At 43.1% G+C, this 14,512-nt stretch overlaps 2 protein-coding genes across 5 annotated transcripts in view; one reads left to right on the forward strand and one right to left on the reverse strand.

Moving 5' to 3' along the window:
• LOC110949584 (protein phosphatase 1 regulatory subunit 1B-like) overlaps positions 1 to 14,512 on the reverse strand; it is a 187,693-nt gene that overhangs the window by 9,068 nt on the left and 164,113 nt on the right. Inside the window, exon 2 of one of the 2 annotated variants that reach the window (XM_051939767.1) lies at positions 5,012 to 5,076. In XM_051939767.1, the coding sequence (XP_051795727.1) occupies positions 5,012 to 5,076 (65 nt within the window). Of the gene's footprint in view, positions 1 to 5,011; positions 5,445 to 14,512 lie in introns of those variants that run through there. The other variant, XM_022191715.2, reaches the window with a different exon arrangement.
• LOC110949582 (neurogenic differentiation factor 2-like) lies at positions 10,069 to 14,311 on the forward strand. Of its 3 annotated transcripts, none has more exons than XM_022191713.2 (3): positions 10,069 to 10,169; positions 10,529 to 10,956; positions 12,937 to 14,311. In XM_022191713.2, the coding sequence occupies exon 3, from the start codon at positions 12,946 to 12,948 to the stop codon at positions 14,023 to 14,025; it is 1,080 nt and encodes a 359-aa protein (XP_022047405.1). In that variant the 5' UTR covers positions 10,069 to 10,169; positions 10,529 to 10,956; positions 12,937 to 12,945; the 3' UTR covers positions 14,026 to 14,311. The 3 variants fall into 3 exon arrangements, with proteins under 3 accessions (XP_022047405.1, XP_051795725.1, XP_022047406.1); XM_051939765.1 differs by having other exon boundaries at positions 10,077 to 10,169; positions 10,529 to 10,672; XM_022191714.2 differs by lacking the exons at positions 10,069 to 10,169; positions 10,529 to 10,956 and adding an exon at positions 11,403 to 11,698.

Raw genomic sequence — 14,512 nt, forward strand, 5'->3', positions numbered from 1 at the left:
ATTTTCAATCATTTCTAAATATGAAATGGAAATAAGCCACTGTGTAAGTCAAGTCAGTATTTTGTAGATGTACCTTTGGCCACAATTACAGCATTGAGACAGTGTGGATAGGTCTCAATCAGCATTGCACATCCGACCACTGCAATTTTACTTCAACATTCTTTTTAACCCATAAGAACCCACGGTGACACCAGTGTAACACGCACTTTGAGTGCCCCAGTCTCTTCCTTGCAAAGCTTTATGTCTGACCTTAACTCATTAAGTCCTTTAAGGAAAAATGGATCTGGGTTCTTATGGATTAAAACTGCTCAAGCTCTGTCAGGCTACACAGAGATTGTGAGGAAATAACAATTTTTGAGTCCAGCCACAAATTCTCAGTTGGACTGAGGTCTGGGCTCTGACTTGGTCACTTTAGAACATTAACCTTGCAGCCTTTAAACAATTTCTGTGCAGCTTCAGATGTATGCTTCAGCTCATTGTCTTGAAGGAAAAGTAATCTTCTTCCAAGTCACAATTCTCTTGCAAACACATTCATTTTATCCTCTACCTTTACAAGCCTTCCAGGGTCTGCTGCCAAAGAAGCAGCCCAAGTCCATTATGAAGCTGCCACACCATGCTTCACAATAGTGTGTTTTGTGATGATGTGCAGAGTTTGGTGCCAAACATAGTGTCTGCTCTTATGGCCAAAAAATTCAATTTAGCTCTCATCAGATCAAAGAACCTCTTCCAATTGTCCAGTCCTCTAAACTTGTCTTCTGACAGAACTCTACTCGATATTCAGTAACTTTTTCCACAGTGGCTTTCTCTTTGCTATTTCTCCCATTAAACTTTGACTGTTAAAGAACAGGCAACAGTTACTGTTTGCTCAGGTTCTCCCATCTCAGCTGCTGAAGCTTATAACTCCTTCAAAAGGGGCCATAGCTATCTTGGTGGCCTTCTTCACTCATCTTTTTCTTGCAGTCGATCAGTTTTTGAACCAGCCCGCTCTAGGCAGACTTACACGTTACAATTCCTTCCATTTCTTAATGACAGACTTAACTGTACCAAGGCATATGCAGTGACTTAAAATGCCAAACTTACCACTAACTTTCAAATTAGAGTTGCTTGGAGTGCTCCTTTGTCTTCATGTTGTCGTTAAATAGGGGCTGGACCTTCCAAATATGTTTTCATTCTACAATCACTGAGACAAATTCCCTTCCCTCAGGTGATATTCATTTCACTAATTGTGCCACTTCTAACACCAATTGGCTGCACCTGTGTTAAATTATGATGAGTCACTTTACACAGGGTGAATTCTTATGCAGTCAGTCATTTTGCATTTGTAGATAACTGGCATTACTTCATAGCAGTCTGAATTCACTGTGACATTAAACGGTCTTTTTGTGACTTTCTGTTAAAAAAAACCCTGAATCATATTAACCATGAGTTAATACTAAAAAGCAATAAATCACAAAGATTTCCAACGTGAATTACTAATTTAAATTTTTCTGCTCTGATAGTCCGCAGTTTTAATCACTGTTTGAGAACTATCTAGCCAAACTACAGACGCACCGCCACAGACATTGCTAGAAAGAGGAATTTAAGCAGAATATAACATTAGCATAGTGCTCTCATCGTAAATCATTAATCTCCCACCTCATTTTTGGAAAGTAGGATGCCTTTCACAGTTACCTAATATTCGACTTCAGTGCATTACTCTGGATGACCTAAAGAGCCTTTTACACTGTACAACCTATCCACTTAACAATTAAGACCACACAGTGAAAGCATAAATCCTTTGCTGTGTTCATACAATGCTTTCAATTCATTCAGTAAATAATCCTTTGTGGACCTTGATTTGAGCAGCATGTTCAAGAAAAGATATATAAAAACCGCCATTGACATTTGGCATTTTGTTTCCTAGTGAGTCATTTCTAAAATAGTGTAGAGGAAGCCACACCATTTGATTTTAGCCGTTTTAAAAGCTCCCAGAAATACAGTCTTGTTGTGACAGTGGCCTGAGGGAGTGGAAACAAAAGGCTGAACACATAACACACACAGCAGACTTCTGTTTGAAACTGGAAAGTTCCCACTGCAACCCTGCACATCCAGCTGCAGTTACGAAGTCTTCCTCATTGACTGATGTGTTTTTCCTGCGACCGCATCCCGTTTTCAGTTGTATCTGGTTGTGAAGACTGATAATCAAATCAATATCCTGCCATCACCCGACTGTGTAAATAGCATTAATGAGTAAACAGGAACAGAAGGGAGCGCTGGCTTTGTTGAAAAAGACCCTATCACAGTTTGGAGCTCTTGGATGTGCTGCGGTGAAAATTTGTTCCTGGCATTAGCTGTACTTGCCCTTGATTTAGGCCTCAGTCATCCACAGCTAATCTCTTTTAATCAGTCATCTCCTCGGCTGATGATTTTTCTCCCTTTGCTTTTCTTGCTTGCCATCTTTGTCTTTTTCCCCGCTAACCTTCGCCATTGAACAGTATGTTTTCCACATTGCTTCACACATTTTCTACTTATCTATCACCTGCTTCTCTTTCCACCCGATGTAATCACACAAGCAACTGGCTGAACTCTGCATTAATTCCACACTGACAACAAGTTCAAGTCGCTATCAGTGAGAATGGGCAGCAGGGCCACAAAAGGATAAGATACCCCTTTCCAGACCCCACAGAGTTATATGTGAAGGATATTGATGTGAAAATGATTTTCTTGGCACTAAAAGTTTCCTTCATGAGCAGCAGCTTTGCAAATTCTGGAGCAGCCGTGCTGGAGTAAATAATTTATGAAGGTAAACCTCAGAATCTAAGCAGGGTGGAGGTAGATTACAGGACAGGTGTGCAAGTTGAGTATATGGTGTGGTTTGTAATATTGCCGAAACAGAATTTCTCCTTTGTGATCAAAAAGGTATTTCTGTTCTAATCTAACAAACATTCTATTCTATGCAGACAACAAAACAGCATAATATATGTTATCCCGCACACCCAAGATGTGTCAACGGTTTTACAAATTCCGTTTGGTTCATCCTCCTTGTGCTACAGTCACATTTTTGATGGTATCTCACGTGGTAATGCTCCAATCAGATGTTCTAATCCACCACAGGACTTATTATATCGCAATATCTGTCAGAAACGTCATTGAGCCCTACGTCAAACACCAAAGCCACTAATCATACTGTCAAGTTCTCTTGATCTTCTATCCCTTCGCAACTGCAATATGTTGAGTTCAATTATTCAGCAGTCATGGAGAGTCTGATTCCACATGACATGACCGTTCGGCCTTTTTCTAATCACCGTGATGGTAGCCTGCGTTGTGCAAGAACAATGATAAGCTGCAAAGAAGACGGAAGACGTTTCTCATGCAGGATGCCTAAATTACGGATTACAAAACCCATTTTGCAGCTGAATGACTCTTTATCCCCTCAGCTGGTTTTCTGCTATCTGGAACATTGCAGAAATTCTTTAAATTGAGAGATGGCTTCCTCCTCCATATTTTCAGCAACAGGTGACGCTGAGCAGGATTCATTTGTTTACATGGCCACAGCAGAGTTGGAGACATATCCTATGATGTAAGAATGCTGTAACCTTTGGTGTGCTTCATCTTTCATTCTCATTACATCCATGGTAAATGATTTGCAGTAATCTTACCAAGTCCTGAGATGACAAATTCCTGTAGCCTCTTATAGCGAGAGCTGACTTCAGCTCATGATGAGCTTTTTGTGGACATTTAAGTGGGAAAGAGTCGTAACAACTTAAGGCAGTAATGTGCAGCACCAGTAACCTGAACCCTCCCTGGGTAATTAGGTAAAGTGTAGCATACTAACTAATTATCATAATAGTGTAATTATGTAAACAGATCAGTCAGAGCGGGGCAGACACAAGGGGCTGCTTAGAAAACAAGAAAATAGTTATGCACTAAAAGAGATCAAGAAATCCAAATCCCCAGAGAGCTGTAAACAAACAGATGTGCAACAAAAATATTTGAGTGCCTACATATTATTGATTTATTAGTTTTCCCTCTACATTCCAGCCTGAAACAACATTTCCAAGCAGATGCCCCGTGAAATCTTTCAAATCCTCCACTGGGAAGAAATAAAGATTTCTAAATTTGCACCTGGTCCTCTGTGAGATGTCCCTCCAGGGAGCAGCATGTGATTAAAATATTTATCTTAGAGGAGGAAGAAATGCATCATTTACTGCAGCTCTGTGTCAAAACTTTATCTCACTCTTACCTTGATGACCTTAGTATGAGCTGTTAGCATTAAAACCACTCTAAACGCACATCTGCATCCATATTGCACAGCCAACGTTATTCCTGTTCACACTGCACTATTTCACCAACACACTTTCTTGGCTTAACCATGTCAGCATGTTTCGCCGGCACTTGCCTTCGGGATGATTCAGCACACACACCACTGATTTATGCTGTATTTACTTTACATAATCCACTCACCTCCTCCTTCCAAAATGAGTAATAGTGTGACCTTCTGCATTGTGTTTCGCATATGTGGCAGGGGCTTTATTTTTCTCAGGCACATCTCATTTTGGATATTACAAATTGTGCTTTATCCCTCAATTTCCTCCTCCTCCTCCTCCTCCTTCATTTCTTTTGAAGGGCACAGATGCCTCATCACTTTTAAGGGCTCCAGAAATTGAGGCTGCACAGCTCAGCTTAATCCCAGCGCTGCCCATACCCTGCTGCCCACAGAGTAATATGCAAGCACCAAAATACAGAGTTCTGCAAAGTCTCCCTCGTTATGTAACCGTCTGCCAACCTCAGTGACAAGGACCCATGCTCCAGACACCACAGAGGAAAGTAACACATGAAAGTTGGAGGCGGGCATTGTGCAGATTTCACTTTATAACCCACCTAGGAAAAAAGTAGGCTTAAGGTGACACAAATAAAACTGCTGATCCTTTTCACAAGCTGACCCAGCTTTGACCTCCCTCCTCCTTACACACAACACCACAACCGTTGTCATCATGCTTGTAGGCTGCGCATCACACTCCCTGCCTCTCACCATCTCCACCTGTCGCGGGTCCAGCTGGGTGGGCACGGCGGAAGGCACGGAGAACTGGATCTTCCTCCTCGCATCTTTGTCCGCCTCTCGCTCCATCGTGTCCGTGTCCGCGGGCAGCAGCGGGTCCATGGCACCCAACCCAGCCCCGTCACCTTCCACAGCCGAGCGTACGGATGGGAACCAGAAAAGTCCGGGTGGAATCAGCTCCGACGCGCAGATAGGATGAAGAAATCCCCAAATGCGAGAGCTGCAATAACTGAGTGTGTATTTTCTTTTACTAACAGCGTCAGTGAGTGACCAGTGACATCCTTTTTGCTCCAACGCTGCTCTCCTCTCTGGAGTTGACAGCTTTGCCTGCTTCCTCCCTCCCCTCTCTTTCTCTCTCACGCCTGTTTCCTGCCTCCCCCCCTCCCTCACCCACTGTCCGTTTCCGTCCCTCGCTCCCACCGTGGCTACTGACCTGAGCTTCGTGACGGAGGAGAGGAGCGAAGGTGCGCAGGATGCTACATGATGCCTTCAGGTTCAGTCGGAAACTTTACACAAACGCGAAACAAAATAGATTCCAAAAGCTATTTGGCACAAAAAATGAGACGATTCCCAAACTGCCGGGACAGTGTCACACAAGTGCAAAGGATTTCTCCTCCACTGGGTCGCGCTGTGTAAATAAAAAGACACAGTGGACACTTGAACGCCACTTTCAACACAGAACGACTGAAGGCAGCGCTGAGTCAGACTGAGGTGAAAGCAGTTGGTGTTGTAATACTTCGTGATCACCAATATTTATGCACCTACTTTATTCATTCTGTCAGTTATAAAAGACAGGAAATACTAAAAAAGAAATTGTTCCTACTGTTGGCTATTCTCGATCTTCTTGGCACAACTCTGAATCTGGTGTTAGAAGTTAAAGCCAAGATAGTTTTGGCAACAGCAAACCAAATTTCTTTTCAGTGGACCTCAGTATTTTGAAATCTAGTTGAGTTAAGTTTGATTTATATACCGCCAACTCACAATTTTAGCTATCTCAAGACACTTCACAGAGTAAAGTATTGATACAATATGATATTAAGGACAAAAATCAAACAAAAAAAAAGTAAACTTCCCTAAATCTACAGCAGAACCAGGCTCAGGAAGGGTGGCTGTCTGCCTCGACTGGTTTGGGTGAGGAATGGAGAACCGGATAGCAGTGAGAATTAAGACAAATGTTGAAAAAGTGCGTAAAAGAGCAGTAAACACTGAGATGGATGGTTGAGGCTAGCAACCGTAGATCAGAAAAGTGGAGCTTCTCACACAGAGATACCTGCAGAAAGGTCAAAACACAAACGATTTGTAGAGAGGAGACACAAAATTAGTGACATGCAATGGTGCCATACAAGTGTAAGGAGAGAGAGGAGAAGAAAGTGGAACAGAGCATCATGGGAAGTCCACCAGCAGCCTAACTCTATAGCAACATTAACTGGGGAATGGTCATCTGAGGAGCTGCAACTACAAGCTTAGGTCAAAAAGGAAGGTTTTAAGCATAATATTAAAAGTAGAGACGGTACCTTTAAAATTCTAACCCAAACTGGCAGCTGATTCCACTACAGAGGAGCCTGATAAATGAAGCATCAGCCTCTCATTCTGCTTCTGGAATCCACAAGTAAACCTGAACTCTGAGAGTGAGCGAAGTGCGAATGTTACACAATGAGGTCTTTAAGATACAATGGAGCTCGGTCATTAAGAACTTTGTATTGGAGGACAGGGATTGTACTCTGGAATTTACCAGAAGTCAATAAAGAGAAACTAGCACAGAAGAAATATGAGCTCTCTCGCAGGTTTCTTTTAGTACTCCCACTGCAGCAATCTGGAGGCATTTCGGAGAGTTATTGGGACATACTGATAATGAGTTGCAATAGTCCAGCCTGGAAGTTATAAATACATGGACTAGTTTTTCAGCATCACTCTGAGACAGGATGCGCATGTGAAAGAAGGCCATCCTAGAGACTTGTTTTCTGTCTGTGAAAAGACATGTGCTGGTTAAAAAAGGACTCCAAAGTTCCTCAGAGTAGTGCTTGAGGCCAAGGTAATGCCATCCAGAGTAACTGTTTGGTTAGATTGTGTTTGTGAGGTGTTTATAGGACCAAATACATTAAGCTCAGTTTCATCTGAATCAGGTGCTGTTTAATTGTTCCTAATATTGCTGAATGTCATCTGCAATGCAATGAAAAGTACTGCAGCGTTTCCTCATATTATCTAGAGGGTCCATGTATAAAGTGAAGAGCACTGGAATCCTCTGCATAAAAGAATCACCTTTGACATGAACAAACTGAAATCTATTTGACAAGTATGAATTAAACCAGTCTCGTAAGGTTCCTAAGGATGTGAATGAGAAAGGTGAGTGCAATCAACAAGACCTATCATTCTTCTGCTTGATTTTAAATTTAGATGAAAGTCCACTTCCATTTCAATCACCAAATTACCTTCAATACTATATTTTCTATACCTTTTCAATCCTCTATTAACGTGCTTTAAATGTCTCTCAAACTAGAGTCAAAATTGAACCTCTTCTTCCATCAAATGCCCACCTTGACTATATTATATGTACTGCAAATATATAAGAGGCAATCAGTTGAGAAATTCATTGCCATGGCAACAGTTCTTCTTCAGTGTTGGCAGTGCAGTGTGTGTGCATGTGTCGGTGTGTGTGAGCGCTTATGTTTGAAGAGAGGAGAGGCAGGGTCAGAGAGGACAAATGCATTTGCAAATGTGCAATAAAAAAAGAGAGAAATATGCCAGTTATGTGTAGGAGGGTTAACAGTATGGTGCCAACAATAATCTGCTATTAAATGATATCTGTTATTTAGTTAATGCCATGGCAGTACGATGGAGGCTCCATCCTGCCCATATGTACACACAGATAACTTTACAGTGATGGAAATGTGTGGTGCATTTCAAGGGAGGAACTAAGAAAGGAGAGGAGGAAGCAGCAGCAGTGACGAGGATGAAGTGATGAATGGGAAGGAGACAGACAAACAGGCAAAAAAGTCTGCATGGGAGGGTGTTTTCAGGAGTGGATGGATTTTGTGCTCACTAAGTGATTCACAAATATCTGCTCATTTTATTCACGGCTCGATTAACAGCTCACCTCATCCCTCATGCAGTTATTGGACAGGCAGCAGAGCAGCCTGTAAACACAGGGTCCCAGGTTTGATGCCTGTTCCCAAAAGCCCACAGGTTCACCCTGTACTGCGGTGAACTTGAGAAAGGCTCTGGATCTCTGCCAGCTCCAGGCAGAGTTGCTACTGACAGCAGACTCAGGCCTGCTGGGGGAAGGTCTTCAGATGAAAGGTAAAACTTCCACCTTGGAAATTTAAAACAGCCCATCTGTGGCCCAGTTCAGTTTCAGTTCAACTGTTGTCCTTGAAAAGCTGAACATATGTTTGCGCAGCGCTTGCAACGCTGCGTCACACCTGACAGAAAAGGCGTGATGAGCAGTTAGCACCACCTAATGTCTAAAAATGAATGAAATATTTTGTGAGGGGAGGAGATTTGCATATATGTGAATATACAATATCTCCTGCTGCAATCAATCACTCATGTAGAATTAAAACTGACGGAGCAGAAAAGAAATAACCTATCGGATTATGGCATTATATATAGCCTTGAAAGATAACAGTGAGGTATAATCCATCACTACAAATAGCAATGTACTGAATGTTAGCATTGCTTTCTGGCACTGTGTATTATATAAAATCACCACAAGGAGGCGCCAACCTGCTCGCACCAGTTAGTTCTTTACCACTGATTTCTGTAATAATTTGAAACAGTTTAAACACCATGCTGCATTTAAATCCAACAATAAATCCTGCAATAAGAATATTTTTTATATAACTATTCAAATAAATAGAAATTTGTCAATATATTTTTAAAAGACCTCTATGCACAGGCAATTTGTGTGCGCTAGATATCATGGGAAGACTGAGCATTTATTACTAGCTCAAACAGTATCCACCACACACTCTGAAATAAAAACGTCAGTCATCTTTTGTAATAAACTGAGCAAAATTAAACTGACATCACCCTGAGTCCATCTTATCTTGTACTAGCTTTATATTGCCAGCAGATGTCACCCACATATAACTGGAAAATGCAGGTATACTGAGACTCTCTGGTCCTGTGTGAACTCAACCATGCAAATCATTTTAATACTGTGAAAAACCCAAGCCCTGGCAGTTTGCACTTAACTTTAACCTCAAATCTCCTCATAAACTTCCCATTTCGCTCTTTAATTAAACCACTTAAAGCCAATCCGACTAAAACAATATAATAAATCAGCCTCTTGAGTAGGTTTTAATAATTAAAGCTCTTTTTGTCATTCACGGATGGGGATTTGTTTGGTTACTGTATTGTTAGCTTCAGAAGTGCATAAAAGCTTTTAAAATAAACAATTGTGACAAAAAACCCTGAATATAAAGGACTGAAATCATCACAATGTAATCTTTATTAGGATTGGTAAACAGATATGCACGACAGCTCCTCATTATTCAAATGTCAATGTAATGTGCATACATGAATGTTTGACAATCAATGTTACATGAAATGAGAATTATTTGGTCTTTACTGTATTTTACTGTAAAATGTGAACGTTACTAGTGCAGCACGTGGCTCAAGCAATAACCTGCATGTGTATTCAATCTGAAAAAAAACATGATTTACTTAAACACTGACTTACAAAAGTCAAATCAACCGTCATTCTTTACACTTGTGTCACAGTGATGCTCATCAGAGGACAGGAAAGGACAGCCTCTATCAGAAATACTCTGATCATTATGGCTGTTTCACATAAAATAATGCAGAAATTGCTCAGCGACCAATAAACTGTGGCTCACATGATGCTGCTGATATAAGTCTGCTCCCTCTGGCTTCCACTCTTATTCTTCCCTCTCTGTCTCTTGTCTTGCCCCATCTTCTGGCCTCTCTCTGCAATCTGTGCCTCTGCCACCTTTGGCACCAGTCCGCCCACAGGCACCTGTGCCAAGCCTGGCAACCCAAACCAAGACGCTCTGCTTAGCTCAGTTCAATTGACTCGTTTAGGCAATTGCACCCTGACTCTGATCTTTATGGCGGGGCCCTTCTTCATCAGGCCTTTGTGTGGACAGGCTGTGTGGAAGTTGCTGGAAAGGTGGGGATTGATAGTGTTCATGTTTGTCCTATTTAGGGCTTTCTTTCTACATGCATGACTGTAATAATTCACGGGTATTATTTCTATCATCAGGTTTTCATGCACTCATTAGCCCATATTAAGCCTAAACTGTCACAATTCTGGTTTTGCTGAGCCCTAATATTTAAATGATATCATTAAAAAAAAAAAAAAGATTATTACAGGCTTACTATAATTATTTCTGGTAAGGGGATTGTTTTCCTAAACCTCCTATATGAGATTAACCCCGTTTCCCCCCCCAAAGATGGAGGCTAACAGAAGCAGTTTGAATCCAGTGCGTTCATTGTGCCATCCACTCCTTATTCCATTTTCTCTTTCAGCTCGGTGACAGATGGCGAGTCCCTCTCTCCCCCCCAGGGGAAGCCAGTCTCTGTGAATGCGGCCGCATGTCAATCACCGGCTCTCATGTGATGGCTCTTGCCAATGACGTGCCAGCCATATGGGCCTGGCATCAGAGCTGGTATGTAACCCACCCAGTCCTGCCTCTGAGGTGCCACACGGCTCCCTCCACGCGTTTAGGCTGGGGATAGCAGCAAGAAGAAGAAGAAGCAGCAGCATCAGCAGCAGCATCAGCGAGAGACAGAGAGAGAGTCAGGGCGGCGGGAGAGGAGAGAGAGGTGTGAGAGCAGAACGCAGCGTCTCGCCTGCACAAGCATCCGTGCAGGGCGTGTGGTGGATGTGATGCCCACCCGGAGAGAGATGGTGTAAACAAACCCGCTTTGCCCCGTCACTGAGCTCCACCACGGAGGTAGGTTTCCACTCCATGTTAGACCATCAGATAAGCATCCAGACTTGTGAATTTTTTGGGGGGTCTTTGTGCTGATGCCTCTTCGGTAAAGGGGGGAAATTAAGGTTTCAGTGCCAGATGGGGATGATTTTACGCATTAAACCTGTTCTGGACTATTTTCTCGCAGGCGATGTGATCAGATAAGGCGCCCAGTCTGTCTTTATTGCTGATCATTTCGGATACATTCATTCTTCTGTGTTTCATTTGATAGATTGCATTTAAATCCACGTAAATTCCTAAGAGATTGGCTACTCTTTGCATTCATAATTTGCATTTTACTGTCTAAGAAAATGAGCTCCAGATAGTGCTTTATTATGTATTTATTTGTGTGCGTGTGTGTGTGTGTGTGTGTGTGTGTGTGTGTGTGTGTGTGTGTGTGTGCGCGCGCGCGCGCTCCTATATGTGTGTGTGTTCCTGCACGACGCGCGTCAGAGCACTGTGGGGGTAGAATTCTCCATAGAGATAACACAGGCTAATTGACAAGGTATTGGTTGGCATTAATTACATTGTGCTTACAAGATTAGAAAAAGAATACGTCCTTGGACTCCACACGAACAGCTGAGCAGAATCCTGGAGGAAAAATATGTGCAGATTTGGGGATGATAAAGCTTCGAATTTCATTTTAATTCACAATTTGGCCATTTTACGCAAATTACCAGTCGATTTGATGCCACGATTTTAGATGGGACGACACTTTTAGTAGGTGAGATTTCAAACAAATTATGATTTTCACATATTTTATGAAAACCTGGTCTTTAAAAAAGAATGTTTATTGTCCTAATATGCGCATTGGTAATAAGGGAATAGAAATATGCCAATTAAAATTTTTAAACGGCAGAATCAGACATTTTACCTCTGATGTAGATGGACTAAAGTTCAGCAAAGGAAAATGTCAGGGTGAAGGTTTGTGGCCTGTGTGGTCTGGAGGTGTCCAAAATTTTGTTAATGAATCTGCAGATGGCTCTTAAGGTCCTAAAGAGACGTTTAAATATAATTTCTATTATTTTACTTCATGAAATTCGAATTTAATATACGTATTTTAAATGTTAGAAATCCTCTTCATTTTGTCTTTTTTGGATACATTTTTAAAAAGATTAGATTTTATTATTATCGTTATTTTTAAAAATGTAAATTTGGGCACAAAAATATTTCGGTTTGGGGGTCCACTGTGCGGCCTGATTGTGCTGGAATTCATCCAGGTTTGGACACAGGAGGGACCCGCACCCATTATGCGTCCCAGGGGATGAGCTGAAGCCGGGCAGCTCCTGTGCCTCTGCCGGGCTGCTGGAGGGGACAGACCGAGGCACATGTGGAGGCCGAAGAGCTGCCCACATTGTTGCTTTATGACGTTAAAATAATCTAATTGGATCTCATTTTAATGAAAAGCAATACACACTCCACAGAGAATCTTCTCAACACATAATATCATAATAATAATCAGATACACAGAAGTGGGAAAATATCTAAATTATAAATTGTTCAGATTTGTGTACACTTCAAGGCCCCATCTTTAACCTGAGTTTAACCACATATTAATTAACTGGTTTAATATCAGACTTAACATGAAAATCGTGTTTTTTCCCCCCTCACATAATCAATTTAATCAATCTCGATGTGATCTGCTTTTTGGACTGTTGAGACCTGATGAGAGACCATCCCTGAGTAAAAGGTGGTGTCGAACATGCTTGGCGAAAGAGAATGGAACAGCTGGGACACTTGGTGATCTGATGGTGGTTAGTGTAAAAAAAAAAAAAAAGCTCTTGTCTGTAATTGTGAAGTCACTGGTAAACAGCTCAAGTCGATTCTATTGTGTATGAGACAATTAGGAAATACTATTTTCCTTCAGGTGAGGGACCTGCTGCCCTGTGCGATCTCTCTGTGCGTAAAACAGCAGCATTGCGCACCGCAGTCCGGCTCATGTGATGTCTCTGTGTCTTGCAGGTTGCCACAATGTTGAGCCGTCTGTTCAGCGAGGTGCTGCCGGACGTCCAGAGGCTCGCGGCTGACTGGGTGGAGGACAACGAGAACGAGGAGTGCAAGGACAAGGAGAACGAGCACGAGCCCTGTCACCTCGGCGAGGACGAGCTGGACGAGCCGCTGGAAGGCAGCAGCCGGGCGGAGTCCGAGATGGCCGGAGACGACGAGGACGACGACGAGGCCGAGGCCGAGGAAGAGGAGTGCGGGGATGAGAACAGCGGAGACAAGCCCAAGAAGCGCGGCCCAAAGAAACGGAAGATGACCGCCGCTCGCGTGGAGCGCTCCAAGGTGCGTCGGCTCAAGGCGAACGCGCGGGAACGCACGCGCATGCACGATTTGAATTCCGCGCTGGACAACCTGCGCAAAGTGGTGCCGTGCTACTCCAAAACCCAGAAACTCTCCAAGATCGAGACTCTGAGGCTGGCCAAGAATTATATATTGGCCCTTGGGGAGATTTTACGCAACGGAAAGCGTCCAGATGTGGTGACCTACGTGCAGATGTTGTGTAAAGGCCTGTCCCAGCCCACCACCAACCTGGTGGCAGGCTGCCTGCAGCTCAACACCAGGAACTTCCTGACTGAACAGTGCCCAGACGGAGCCCGCTTCCACATGCCGAACTCTCCTTTCTCGGTGCATCCCTACCCCTACCGCTGCTCCCGCCTCTCCAGTCCGCACTACCAGCCCGGGGCCGGTGGACTCAACCTGCGGAGCCACTCCTACGGCTCCGGGTACGAGGCCGTGTACCCTCCGGGCGGCACGTCTCCCGACTACAGCAGCCCGGACTACGAAGGCCAGCACAGCCCGCCCGTCTGCCTGAACGGCGGCCTCTCCGGGAGGCAGCAGGAGTCCTCGGAGACAGACAGGAACTATCATTACTCTATGCATTACTCCGGACTGACCACGTCTCGACCCAGCCACAGCCTATCTTTTGGGCCCTCGGGAGCGCGCAGCGGTGGTGCGCACTCTGAAAACATTCCACCTTTCCACGACGTGCACTTGCACCACGACAGGGCGCCACCATATGAGGATCTCAATGCTTTTTTCCACAACTGAGCCAATCCAGTGGACCAATCAGGCTTTTTGACTATAATGACAATCCTATAATAAAGTTTGGGAAACAAGAAGGGCAAAAGAGATGGAAGTGGCAGAGAAAGTCTTCTGATTAACTTCTGTATTCTACTGATGTCACCCCTATACTGTTGTACATCCGATCAAAGTGTGTCCAGTATTATCCTGTATGCAGAATGAGTGCAATTGACATAAACAATGTATAGGCCAACGAGAAACATGTTATGACACAAACAACAGAAATAAAAAAGTGTTTTATAATTGTCTGAAATGATGGAACAAATCTTCATTTGAACATTCACTCAGCGACGGTCGTTTTCGTGGCATAAAATCGAAACTTGACAAAGGTTTGCAGACAAATAAAATCCTTTTCTGGATAAATATCCTCGGAAATCTTTAGTCAGTGATTTTCTTTAAACGAATTTAAAAAAATACATGGGTAGTAGATTCAACAGGCATGACAAAACATGTG

Source organism: Acanthochromis polyacanthus, chromosome 19 (assembly GCF_021347895.1).
Source record: "Acanthochromis polyacanthus isolate Apoly-LR-REF ecotype Palm Island chromosome 19, KAUST_Apoly_ChrSc, whole genome shotgun sequence".
Classification (NCBI taxonomy): Eukaryota; Metazoa; Chordata; class Actinopteri; family Pomacentridae; genus Acanthochromis; species Acanthochromis polyacanthus.

Excerpts from the sequence above, each read along its gene's own strand:
- LOC110949582 (XM_051939765.1), top strand. The coding sequence starts at position 10,595 with ATGTCAATCACCGGCTCTCATGTGATGGCTCTTGCCAATGACGTGCCA. Across the intron at positions 10,673-12,936 it reads CCTGGCATCAGAGCTGGTAT|GTTGCCACAATGTTGAGCCG; the intron begins GTAACCCACCCA and ends TGTGTCTTGCAG.